Here is a 13,895-nt window from a genome sequence, read left to right as displayed (position 1 = left end):
AGCAGTTCAAAAGCATGCCAGTGTGAGTTGAAAATAGGTACTGCTGCGGTGGGAAGGTAAACGGTGTTTCTGTGTGCTCTGGTTCCCGTCACGGTGTCCCATGTGCCAGAAGCGGTTTGGTCATGCTGGCCACATGACCCAGAAAGCTAGCAGTGGACAAATGCCAGCTCCCTCGGCCTGAAAGCGAGATGAATGCCACAACCCCATAGTTGCCTTTGACTGGACTTAATCATCCAGGGGTTCTTTACCTTTACCAGTGCCAGTGTGGTATCAGGGCAGTCTTAAGCACCTCTGGCGCCCTGGTGCAGCGGATCCCTCCGCCCCCCCGTTTCCCAGCGTGACGGGTGGGCGGGGCACATGCAGCGTGGCTGCCAAGGCTGCTGCTGCGTGGCGGAGCGGCCGGCGGGCGGGCGCAGCTGTGCGGCGCCCCCCCAGGCGGCCGGCACCATGGCTCCCTGCGCCACCCAGCCTGGCCGTAGGGCCGGCCCTGTGTGGTGTAGTGGTTAAGAGCGGTAGACTCATAATCTGGGGAACTGGGTTCGCTTCCCCGCTCCTCCACATGCAGCTGCTGGGTGACCTTGGGCTAGTTACACTTCTCTGAAGTCTCTATAATCTATATTTTATATCCATCCATATTATCAATAGTATTTGTTACAAGTGAGAATAAAACCTGCTAATGTGTTACATTACAAGTGAGAATAAAACCTGCTAATAAAATCTGCTTGCAATAGTCTCCACTGAGAGCCAGAGTGGTATAGTGGTTAAGAGCGGTGGACTCGTAATCTGGTGAACTGGGTTCGCTTCCCCGCTCCTCCACATGCAGCTGCTGGGTGACCTTGGGCTAGTCTCACTTCTCTGAAATCTCTCAGCCACACTCACCTCACAGAGTGTTTGTTGTGGGGGAGGAAGGGAAAGGAGAATGTTAGCAGCTTTGAGATTCCTTAGGGTAGTGATAAAGCGGGGTATCAAATCCAAACTCCTTTTCTTTACCTATAGGTTGTCTAATGGAGGGAAATGTATAGAAACCAGTGGTATGTATGTAATTGCATGTCGTGCTATGCAGCAAAGCGAGCTCCTTTGCTCTGGAGCAAAGCTCAGGAGACCAACGCTTCTGATGTGTTGGTTGGGTAGCCCCCACCCACTTGTCCATAACAAGCCTCACCTGGATACTTTTGCCCATAAGGTGTCTTTTTGACCTTTGCTTCCTGTACATTTCATGTGTCTTGATCATGGCCAGGGAAGGAGTCCTCTGCAAGGGGGGGTTGGCTTGGACTAGAGATGCTCTGACTCTGTTATTAGGATGCCACCATCCCATGCCAGCTTCACCGTGCTCAGTTTACCTGACACCCTCCTGTGTGTTTTTCTGCAGCAGATATGTCGGCTGGAAGAGCAGTAGAAATGGAGGAACCTCTCTGACATCTGAGCGGAGAGGTGGGTAGATCGCCCTCCTCCTGTGGAGTTATTTTGCCTGCCCAATGGCAGGACATCGAATAAGAAAGAGCCCTGTATTGACAGTATGGGGCTGTTCAAGGAAGAGATGCAAGCTGGAAATCCTAAGAAGCTCAATTGGAGAATTCCAGGATGGGCCTCAGGACACCAGGTGGAGGAACCTCTGTTTAAAGGATTGTGTCAAGCCAGCAAGTCGAAAAATACTTGGCCCTACAATGGGCTGATCTTTGTGCTTCCTATCGCAGATGGGATTTCTTTAGACCTTCCCCCCCTCTTCTGGCTAGGGCCAGTGTGGTGTAGTGGTTAAGAGCAGTAGACTCGTAATCCGGGGAACCGGGTTCACTTCCCCGCTCCTCCACATGCAGCTGCTGGGTGACCTTGGGCTAGTCACACTTCTTTGAAGTCTCAGCCCCACCCACCTCACAGGGTGTCTGTTGTGGGGGAGGAGGGGAAAGGAGAATGTTAGCCGCTTTGAGACTCCTTAGGGTAGTGATAAAGCGGGATATCAAATCCAAACTCTTCTTCTTCAGATTTAAGGGTTCGGGGCTTTTGTTCTGCAAGAACTTTGGGAACTTTGCATCATTTTTTTACTGCTCTCCATCATACCATATTTTAGGATGACAGTGTGCAGCGTTCTTTTTAAAAAAAGCAAAATACTTTTTGTGACTCTATGCCACATGTTGGTGCCAACAATTCTAAGCTAGAAGGACCGTAGTTTGACCCTGCAGAAGGCAACTTCAGATGACGAACAAGTGAAATCGGGGTTTATAGAATGGGCTAGAGATGTGGGGCATAATATAATGTTTGAAGATTGGGAGAGGTTGTGGGGAAAAGGGAATTCAGTTTTCTGCATGTGCTGTTTTAAAAATAAATGTGATGTGCTTAAACTGGTCCCTTGAACGATTTCTTGGAAATTGCCTGATTTCCATTTCAGCTGGGGAAGAAAACAGCCGACAGGGGGCAGCGGAGGATCGCAAAAAAAAACCCCGAGAAAGCGAGAAAATACGAATAGGGACTGTGGAGAAATGGGTGAGAGTGTACATAAGCACAGAGATCCATTTGCACTGAAGAAGAAAGACAAAGGACTGACTTTCTCAGCAAAAGAGGTCTCCATTTATCAACTTCTGTACATGCACCAGTCAAATGAAGGTCCTGAGATGCCATTGATATGTCAGTGCTGTGGAAAAGGATTCCCGGCACCTCAAAAAGAGTGGAGACACACCAGCTTCGCTTCTTTTCCCCCTTTATGGACCCAATTAAGATGTTGACAAAGCAGATTCTCACACAGAGGTGTGTGCAGGCACGACTGTGAACATGCATGTGTGCATGCGCAGGCACGACTGAACATGCATGTGTCCATGCGGTGGAAAGCCTCTGTCCCATGGACGACACGGGGCAGAGTTTTTCTCTAGCAAAGTTTATTACTGTCAACAGAGGGTGGTGTACATTGAGACTGATAGGGCAGGAGGCAGGGAGGCCAACACTAGGGGGAGCCAGAGCCAAAGGCAGGCTGCTGTAAGTAAGAAGGTAGGTAGGTGGGGGCACACTGAGGCTGGGGGGTCAGTGCCCCATTGTCCATGGGAATACAAAAAAAAAGAGGGGAGGGGAACAAATTCATTCGTCGTAGAACTTGGGAATCTCGTCTCCCACGACAACTTCCTCCTTAACAAAATCTTTGGTGATGGTGGCGAGGTAAATGACTCCCCCGCTGGATCCGTCCCGGCACATGGCGAGGGCAATGGCTGAAAGGAGAGGGAAGAGAAAGGAAAAGGGGCATTTAAATTCAGCTGATGCTATAGAAAAAGCTTTGAGGATGGGCATGATATAATAAATTTGTTGTTGTTGTTAGGGACTATCAGCACTATTTGTTTAAAGCGTATCAAAGCACTTTAAACAGCCGAGCCTTCCCCCAAAGAAGCCTGGGAACTGTAGTTTGTTAAGGGTGCTGACTGCTCCTTCATGGATCAATGCCTTGTCGTGGCGAAGTGGCTTGAATAACTCAGAGAAGCTATGAGCTATGCCATGCAGGGCCACCCAAGATGGACAGGTCATAGTGGAGAGTTTTGACTAAACGTGATCCACCTGGAGAAGGAACTGGCAAGCCACTCCAGTATCCCTGCCAAGAAAACTCCATGGACAAAGACAACAGGCATATAAAAGTTATGACGCTGGAAGATGAGCCCCTCAGGTCGGAAGGCGTCCAACATGCTACTGAGGAAGAGCGGAGGACAAGTACAAGTAGATTCAGAGCTGATGAAGCGGCTGGGCCAAAGCCGAAAGGACGCTCAGTTGCGGATATGCCTGGAAGCAAAAGGAAAGTCCGATGCTGTAAAGAAAAATATTGCATAGGAACCTGGAATGTAAGAACCATGAGTGGAGGTAAGCTGGATGTGGTCAAAAATGAGATGACAAGAATAAATATCGACATCCTGGGCATCAGTGAACTAAAATGGAAGGGAATGGGCGAATTCAGTTCGGATGACTATCATATCTACTACTGTGGGCAAGAATCCTGTAGCAGAAATGGAGTGGCCCTCATAGTCAACAAAAGAGTGGCAAAAGCTTTAATGGGATGCAATCTCAAAAATGACAGAATGATCTCGATACGAATCCAAGGCAGACCTTTTAACATCACAGTAATCCAAGTTTATGCACCAACTACCGGTGCTGAAGAAAGTGAAATTGACCAATTCTATGAAGACCTACAACACCTTCTAGAAATGACACCAAAGAAGGATGTTCTTCTCATTACAGGGGACTGGAATGCTAAAGTAGGGAATCAAGAGATAAAAGGAACAACTGGCAAGTTTGGCCTTGGAGTTCAAAATGAAGCAGGGCAAAGGCTAATAGAGTTCTGTCAAGAGAACAAGCTGGTCATCACAAACACTCTATTCCAACAACACAAGAGACGACTCTACACATGGATATCACCAAATGGACAGCATCGAAATCAGATTGATTATATTCTCTGCAGCCAAAGATGGAGAAGCTCTATACAGTCAGCAAAAACAAGACCTGGAGCTGACTGTAACTCAGATCATCAGCTTCTTACAGCAAAATTCCAGCTTAAACTGAAGAAAGTAGGAAAAACCACTGGGCCAGTAAGATACAATCTGAATCAAATCCCTTATGAATACACAGTGGAAGTGAGGAACAGGTTTAAGGATTTAGATTTGGTGGACAGAGTGCCTGAAGAACTATGGATGGAGGCTCGTAACATTATACAGGAGGCAGCAATGAAAACCATCCCAAGGAAAAGGAAATGCAAGAAAGCAAAATGGCTGTCCAACGAGGCCTTACAAATAGCGGAGGAGAGGAGGCAAGCAAAATGCAAGGGAGATAGGGAAAGATACAGGAAACTGAATGCAGATTTCCAAAAAACAGCAAGGAGAGACAAGAGGGTCTTCTTAAATGAGCAATGCAAAGAAATAGAGGAAAACAATAGAATGGGGAAAACCAGAGATCTGTTCAAGAAAATTGGAGATATGAAAGGAACATTTCGTACAAAGATTACCATAATCAAGGACAAAAGTGGTAAGGACCTAACAGAAGCAGAAGACATCAAGAAGAGGTGGCAAGAATACACAGAGGAATTATACCAGAAAGATATGGAGGTCTCGTACACCTCAGGTAGTGTGGTTGCTGACCTTGAGCCAGACATCTTGGAGAGTGAAGTCAAATGGGCCTTAGAAAGCATTGCTAATAACAAGGCCAGTGGAAGTGATGATATTCCAGCTGAACTGTTTAAAATTTTAAAAGATGATGCTGTTAAGGTGCTACACCCAATATGCCAGCAAGTTTGGAAAACTCAGCAATGGCCAGAGGATTGGAGAAGATCAGTCTACATCCCAATTCCAAAGAAGGGCAGTGCCAAAGAATGCTGCAACTACCGCACAATTGCGCTCATTTCACACGCTAGCAAGGTTATGCTTAAAATTCTACAAGGCAGGCTTAGGCAGTATGTGGACCAAGAACTCCCAGAAGTGCAAGCTGGATTTCGAAAGGGCAGAGGAACCAGAGACCAAATAGCAAACATGCGCTGGATTATGGAGAAAGCTAGAGAGTTCCAGAAAAACGTCTACTTCTGCTTCATTGACTATGCAAAAGCCTTTGACTGTGTCGACCACAGCAAACTATGGCAAGTTCTTAAAGAAATGGGAGTGCCTGATCACCTCATCTGTCTCCTGAGAAATCTCTATGTGGGACAAGAAGCTACAGTTAGAACTGGATATGGAACAACTGATTGGTTCAAAATTGGGAAAGGAGTACGACAAGGTTGTATATTGTCTCCCTGCTTATTTAACTTATATGCAGAATTCATCATGCGAAAGGCTGGACTAGATGAATCCCAAGCCGGAATTAAGATTGCTGGAAGAAATATCAACAACCTCAGATATGCAGATGACACAACCTTGATGGCAGAAAGCGAGGAGGAATTAAAGAACCTTTTAATGAGGGTGAAAGAGGAGAGCGCAAAATATGGTCTGAAGCTCAACATCAAAAAAACCAAGATCATGGCCACTGGTCCCATCACCTCCTGGCAAATAGAAGGGGAAGAAATGGAGGCAGTGAGAGATTTTACTTTCTTGGGCTCCTTGATCACTGCAGATGGTGACAGCAGTCACGAAATTAAAAGACGCCTGCTTCTTGGGAGAAAAGCAATGACAAACCTAGACAGCATCTTAAAAAGCAGAGACATCACCTTGCCGACAAAGGTCCGTATAGTTAAAGCTATGGTTTTCCCAGTAGTGATGTATGGAAGTGAGAGTTGGACCATAAAGAAGGCTGATCGCCGAAGAATTGATGCTTTTGAATTATGGTGCTGGAGGAGACTCTTGAGAGTCCCATGGACTGCAAGAAGATCAAACCTATCCATTCTTAAGGAAATCAGCCCTGAGTGCTCCCTGGAAGGACAGATCGTGAAGCTGAGGCTCCAATACTTTGGCCACCTCATGAGAAGAGAAGAATCCTTGGAAAAGACCCTGATGTTGGGAAAGATTGAGGGCACTAGGAGAAGGGGACGACAGAGGACAAGATGGTTGGACAGTGTTCTCGAAGCTACGAACATGAGTTTGACCAAACTGCGGGAGGCAGTGCAAGACAGGAGTGCCTGGCGTGCTCTGGTCCATGGGGTCACGAAGAGTCGGACACGACTAAACGACTAAACAACAACAAGTCTGCTTGCGGGGCTACAATTCCCAAAGTTCCCTTGTGAAGAACAGGGATCGATTGTTAAACCACTCTGGGAACTGTAGCTTTGTGGAGGGAATAAGGGGTCTGGGAACTGTAGTTTGGTAAGGATGCTGAGAGTTGTTAGCTCTCAGCATCCTTGCCAAACTACAGTTCCCAGAATTATTTGGGGGAAGCCATGATATTTTAAAGTGGCATCATAACACTTTAAATGTTAAGATGGGAGCCAGTGTGGTGTAGTAGTTGAGAGCGGTGGACTTGTAAGCTGGTGAACTGGGTTCACTTCCCTGCTCCTCCACATGCAGCTGCTGGGTGACCTTGGGCTGGTCACACTTCTCTGAAGTCTCTCAGCCCCACCCACCTCACAGGGTGTCTGTTGTGGGGGAGGAAGGGAAAGGAGAATGTTAGCCGCTTTGAGACTCCTCAGGATAGTGATGAAGCGGGATATCAAATCCAAAGTACCCCTCCTCCCTCCTCTTCTTCTTCTTCTTCTTCTTCTTCTTCTTCTTCTTCTTCTTCTTCTTCTTCTTCTTCTTCTTCTTCTTCTTCTTCTTCTTCTTCTTCTTCTTCTTCTTCTTTCAATGCCTAGTGGGGCCCTGTTGCTTTTATGGAGCCACTTGCATAGCTATAGAAACCACAACCTATTTAAAGGAAATACTGCTACTTCCTCCAGTGGTTAACAACAATCAACAGTGGTTCGCAATGGTTCTCCAAACTGCATCTTTCTGAGCTACTTCTCTCCGAGTTTGAGTCAAAATCTGCACCTCCCGTAAAGAGGGGACTGGACTTTCTAGCAGTCTAGCCTCTTGACCCCCCAAAAGAGTCCCTTTCACGCCACCACCTTGAAATGAACACAGCTTAGACGGCTACCGTTCATTGTGAACTGGCGGCATTCCTCCCGGCTCATTCCAGGCTTGTAGGCAGAGTCCACGTAGCCGTAAATGTAAGTGCTCCCGGATCCGCCAATCGCAAAAGGCTGCCGGGTCATCATCCCGCCCAGAGTCCCGTACACCTGGAAGGTAGCAGAGAATGAGTGGAGGAAGTGGCACGGCAGAAACCATCCCTGGCCCACCATTCTCTCTGCTTACCTGCCCGCCTTTCTTGGGGTCCCATCCTGCCACCATGAGGTGAGCCGAAAACTCCTCCTTGTACTTGTAGCTGATGTTTTTCACCAAGGTGGCTGCGGCCAGGACCAGCGGGGGACCCTCCACGTTCAAGCTGCCAGGGAGACAAACGAAATATTGCGCAAAAATGAGGGAAATTGGGTCCTGTAACAAAACCACGACAGTTCAGGGTTCTAGCCAGCCAGCCAGCCATGCCCGGTTTCAAAATACAGTCATACATCGGTTTAAGTACACCTCGGTTTGAGTATTTTCAGTTTAAGTACTCCGCGGACCTGTCTGGAACGCATTAATCCACTTTCCATTACTTTCAATGGGAAGTTCGCTTCAGGTTAAGTACGCTTCAGGTTAAGTACGGACTTCCGGAACCAATTGTGTTTGTAAACCGAGGTACCACTGTACTCCATCACATTCAGCATTCTGTGACTACTGAGCAAGCTCAATCCTCACTGGCCTGTTTTTTTGGGGGGGTTGTCTTTCTCCCACCCTTCACATTTTCCCCCCTTAAAGTTTTTTTTTTGTATTTCTGAAAATTTTGGGGGTGTCCCCCCATCTCTGCAAACCTACTGATTCTCTTGTGTGAGAATAAGAGCATTGATCGTGCTATTTCTATATAGGATATGCTCCCCTCAATTTAAAATACACACTGAATGTGAAGAGATCTGCACATGCCCCTTTCACATGTACAGTGCTACCTTAGAAGTCGAATGGGATCCGTTCCAGAAGTCCGTTTGACTTCCAAAACATTTTGAAACCAAGGCGCGGCTTCCGATTGGCTGCAGGCTATCTCATAATAGCAACAGCCTTAACGGCTGAGTCTGGAATCTCCCTTTCTGGGAAATCAGGTGATAACAGAGAACAGAGACCTCTTCCTTCTTTGGCCACTAGAGGGTGGTGTGGCACCAATAAAGACCTTCTTTGGAGGTCTTTAAGCAGAGGCTTGACAGCCACATGTCAAGAATGCTTTGATGGTGTTTCCTGCTTGGCAGGGGGTTGGACTCGATGGCCCTTGTGGTCTCTTCCAACTCTATGATTCTATGATTCTATGATTCTAAACTGTATTCTCTTCCTGAAACCAGGCTGAGTTCACACATTTGAATCAATCGCCAGGTGGCTTAAAATTTGATGGGGTCTGCCATCTTGAGCCTTGCAGCTGGCAGTGGGGCTAGACCTCAGGGCCAAGACCCAGCCCCCACCCCACCCCACCTATTACCATCTAGAAAGCAGCAGGAAATGGTGAAAATGGCAAATTTTGGGGACGGACGGACACAAGAATGCTACAAGGCCTGCCAAATCATTGAGGCTGGTCACACCACCACCCTCCCTTTATTCTTATTTTTTAAAACATAGCCACATGAGTCCAGATGCCCATTTTCTTTATATATTTTTCCTTTAATATATATATTACCCTCCTTTTTTTACAACAAAATAATACAGTGGTACCTTGGTTTGCGGACAGCCTCGTTTACGACCATTTTGGATTACGACCGATTCAAACCCGGAAGTGCACGCCCCGGTTTGCTAACTTTTTTTATTATTACAACCTGTTTCTTTTGGATTACGAGCAATTTTATGGGTTTACGAACAACTTTTTTTGGAGGCCCCATTCACCTGTGCAGCTCTAGGTGGTAGTTCACCATGTCGGCAATGGCCTGGGCATCCGCCGCCGAGCCAGAGAGGGCACAATAAATTCGGTTGTGCAGCCGCTCCAGTTTGTTGAACACGCAGTTCACCACAGACTCCCTGGGAGACGGAAGGAGATGTCAAAGGCACAGTGTGAAAGGAGAGAGAGTGATTACAGTGGCAAAAGTCAACATTCCCACAACTCCAGAAAAGGAATCCCAGAAATATTTCAACAGAGGAAATCAGAGGTGGGCATTTTGCCTGCCATGCATGGCTCAGCACACTTGGTTCCAGCAACCAACAGCTGTAAACAGAGAACTTTGGAAGCCAGCCAGTTAACTGCGCAAGCAGCTAGTCCTGTGGAAGGTGGCTTTTCTTCATGCGTTCAAGGCCTCGTTTGGATAAAGAGATATGCATCTCGGAGGAAGGAAACTCCCTCCCAGAAAACTAGCCTAGGAAATGTTACACTGCCCTGCGATTCCCCACCATTGGGTGGAGAGACCAGACATTAGACAGGTGTACACAAACACACAAACACCCCTCTTTCTCATACGCACAGCACTTACCCTGCAGATACTCGGGAGTCAGATCCAATCACAACCCCTCCGTCAAACTCCACGGCCATGATGGTTGTCTGCAGAAGGGGAAAGAAGGGGGAGTCCTGAGTTCTTTCAGGGGTGACTGGTGCCCCTTGGAATCCAGTAGGACAGTAGGCCAGGAGCCGAACAGAAGGTGGCGCCAGAACCAACTAATTCTATTGCTCCTCCCCACTGAGTTTGACAAGGGCAACACCGAGACTGAGCAGGCAGGCAGGTGGAGGCTGGTTGAGGGCAGAGTGAGGCCGGTGGGGCAGTGTCCCATTTGCCCCAGGGAAGCAGACTCCATGAAGATCTTTTGCAAAGGAGAAGAAATGGGGGATAGGGTTTTCATCGGTGCTTGGAGGCCCTGGCCCTCTGGCACTGATAGTTTTAGACTCGTGCAATCAGTGAGACAGCTGGATTCTAAATGAAGCAGAGTTATTGTTATATTTATTTATTTATTTATTTATTTATTAGTATTATTATTATTCTTAATTAGGCTACTGTAGAGAAGAGAGGATAAAATACTGCTGGTTATAGTTTCCAACATTTGCTTCAAACATACGTTTAAAGAAGATTGGAAAATGTTTATTGAATATACAGTGGTACTTCGCAAGACGAATGCCCTGCAAGACAAATTTTTCGCAAGACGAATGCGTCTTGCGATCTGAAGGTGACTCGCAAGACGGATTTGTTTTGCGAAAAATTCATCTTGCGAATCGCGGTTTCCCATAGGAATGCATTGAAATGTAATTAATGTGTTCCTATGGGCAAAAAAATAAATTTCAATGCATTCCTATGGGAAACCGCGATTCGCAAGACGAATTTTTCACAAAACAAATTGACTCGCAGAACGAATTAAATTCGTCTTGCGAGGCACCACTGTATGGGAAAGAACTGTGAACAGCTAAGAACGCTGGCAGCATTAAGATAATTTAAAAAGTGTAAATAAGTTTCGGTGGATGCAATAATGGAATACTGAATGGTATAGCTTTTGTAAAAGATGCAGAAATTTATGATATGTAACGTGAACCACAGAAAGAGAAGAAGGGAAGTCATAGATATTTTAAGGATGTAAAATGAGTATTTAAAATTGCAAAACAGAAAATTTAATAAATATATTATTATAATAATAAACTGGCTGACTTTAAATCTAAATAGGAAGCAGGGCTTTGGAATCTTGCAGCAGTAAAGATGCGAGCCAAAAGACATAGCTATGTGCTACCAGGGATCACTTGTTGTCTTCCTCTCTTTTGGGCCTATTAACAGATCCATTTTGCAGGGGTATAAAGGTAAAGGTAAAGGTACCCCTGACTGTTAGGTACAGTCGCGGACGACTGGGGTTGGGTGCTCATCTCGCTTTAATGGCCGAGGGAGCCGGCGTTTGTCCGTAGACAGTTTCCAGGTTATGTGGCCAGCATGACTAAGCCGCTTCTGGCAAACCAGAGCAGCACTTGGAAATGCCGTTTACCTTCCCGCTTGGAGCTGTACCTATTTATCTACTTGCACTTTGGCGTGTTTTCGAACTGCTAGGTGGGCAGGAGCAGAGACCGAGCAACGGGAGCTCACCCCGTCGCGGGGATTCGAACCACTGACCTTCTGATCAGCAAGCCATAGGCTCAGTGTTTTAGACCACAGCGCCACCCGCATCCCTAGGGGTATAAATATTACTATCATTATTTGACATCCAACAGGGCAAAGGAGATGGAACCACTGCAGAAGAAACATTTTACAGCAATGTTCCTTGCACCTCATTTTTTCCTAGCATTCATTAATGATGCTGATGGGGGTCCCTCTTCCCCCCACCCAGGCAGCATCAGGTGGCTGAAATGCCCGTACATTTCCCACAATGCACCTGGCAGAGCACCACTGCAGCATTCTGGGAAACTGAAAAGGGGGCTAGACACAGCCATCCAGGGCTACACAAGAGTGCAACCGCCACATCTAGGGGAGCCCACCCGAAACCCACTGACTGGGAGGGGCGGTTAGCAGAGGACCCTCAGACCTGGAGCCAGCCCTGGGCTGCGAGCAGCTCCAGAACACCTTCCTTTCCATTAAACTGCATGCTTCTTGCTTATCTGTTTTATAGGCAGTATTATCCACCATTGCCTCTGCAAAGGAGCGAAGTCCATTGACTGGTACATCCGCACAGAAGACGGTCAACTGTATTCCCGATTGCATCTATTTTGTACGAAACTGTTTTGCTGGTTGTATCTGTCACTACGATATTTCTTATGTAAAAGGCAGAAGATATTAACCTCTCTGGTCAGGCATATCCCATTGAGTTCAATGGGACTTACTCTCAGGTAGACCTCCATGTACAACCCAAATGCATATATCTCTGTGCAACAATGTCTGGAGGTTGGGGGGGAGGGGAAGCTATTGGACGTGTTTGAATTGCGGGGCTGCTTCACCAACCAAACCAGAAAAGCTTATGCAAAATAATAAATATGAATAATTGGGGGGGGGGTTGTCCTCAATTTGAATTAACTGATACAGATCATAGAATCTGGGGGCAGGTATTGGTGCTTATTGTGCATGTGCAGACAGCTGTTCACTGCACATAGCTCTGGGCTGGTTGGTTCACTTTGATCCCAGCTGCTTTTCATCCATTTGGGGAATGTGTGTTACTGCCTAGTGCAGGCATAGTCAAACGTGCCCCTCCTGATGTTTTGGGACTACAATTCTCATCATCCCTGACCACTGGTCCTGTTAGCTAGGGATCATGGGAGTTGTAGTCCCAAAACATCTGGAGGGCTGAGTTTGCCATGCCTGGCCTAGTGGGTAGAGCTTTGGACCCGGGGAGGTCACACCACTTCTAACAGATAAGTCATTAAATGTTGGGGAAACCTTTCTCTCTCTGCCTCAGTTTCTCCTCTGCAAAATGCTGCAAAATGCGAACAGCTGTGCCTATTCCTTCCCCAGAGGTTTTTAAGCAGAGGTTGCAGGGCCGTCTGTCACGGATACTTTAGTTGAGATTTCTGCAATGCAGGGGGTTGGACTAGATGACCCTTGGGGTCTGTTCCAGCTCTACAAATTCTATGTTTCTGTGATTCTATTAATATTCTGTAGGGGATATGGGAAGAGGAAGAATGATGTACTTCCCACAACAGGCGGATATGCCAATAGGATTAGAAGGGGGAGCCTCACTCCGAAAACGATTTCTGCCTTGCGAAAATCCCATAATTTAGTAAAATAGTATGGGCAATAAAATAAAATAAAATAGTGTGGGCGAGATCCATGACTGTTCATGGAGCAAAACTGACCTCCTGCCTCCGTTTTTCCTCACTAACATGCAGCGGGTGAATGTACCTTAAGCCCCCTCCCCGATTTCGCTCTCCCCCCCCCCAATCTATCCAGCCCTAAACTAGCCCCTATTTGGGGGGAGCGACCCCCCCCCAAAGTGTCCAGGGGCGTTTGGATTCTTGCTCTCTCCGAATCCTAGTTAAACCCCACCCACCCCCACGCGACCAGGACACACGCAGAGATACTAACGCCGATGCTGATCTTCTGCGGCCCGCGGTGGTCCATGGTGGCCCCCGATCCGGAGCGCTGCAGCTTCTTCCGCAGGAACCCGCCGAGAACGAAAGTGATAGGCGGCGGTGACGCCTGCAGAACCGCTCGCGGCCGTCAGAGGGCGCCTCTCCTCGCGTTAAAGTTTAACCTACCGTAGGAGGGAGTCCCACTCCGGCTCTGAATGGGGCGCGGTGGGGCGGGGGGGGGGGGGAGAGATGGTCAAGGCAGCCTTTGCTGCCCCTGGATGGGGAGCTGGGTCTTCAGGCATCCCAAGCCGCTTCCCCAGCGCTCAAATTACTGGCAGTCAGCTCCTCTCCGGAGCGTGCTGGACACTTGATCCTTCCGGAGATCCGCTGCAGACAGAACCTGTTGCCGCTGCCGAGGTTCATATTTCTAAATGAATGAATGAACGAATGCG

At 47.5% G+C, this 13,895-nt stretch overlaps 1 protein-coding gene across 1 annotated transcript; it reads right to left on the bottom strand.

Moving 5' to 3' along the window:
• Window positions 1-2,928: 2,928 nt before the first annotated feature.
• PSMB9 (proteasome 20S subunit beta 9) lies at window positions 2,929-13,598 on the bottom strand. Its single transcript, XM_035107892.2, has 6 exons — window positions 13,457-13,598; window positions 9,950-10,017; window positions 9,372-9,503; window positions 7,728-7,857; window positions 7,510-7,651; window positions 2,929-3,191 (listed from the first exon to the last, which is right to left on the bottom strand). Exons 1-6 carry the CDS (start codon window positions 13,490-13,492, stop codon window positions 3,064-3,066), a joined length of 636 nt encoding a protein of 211 aa, XP_034963783.1. The 5' UTR covers window positions 13,493-13,598; the 3' UTR covers window positions 2,929-3,063.
• Between the last annotated feature and the right edge of the window lie 297 nt (window positions 13,599-13,895).

This window comes from Zootoca vivipara, chromosome 2, assembly GCF_963506605.1.
Source record: "Zootoca vivipara chromosome 2, rZooViv1.1, whole genome shotgun sequence".
NCBI lineage: Eukaryota > Metazoa > Chordata > Lepidosauria > Squamata > Lacertidae > Zootoca > Zootoca vivipara.
The sequence above is the reverse complement of the archived record's forward strand: the minus strand, read 5'-3'. Positions and strand labels throughout refer to the sequence as shown.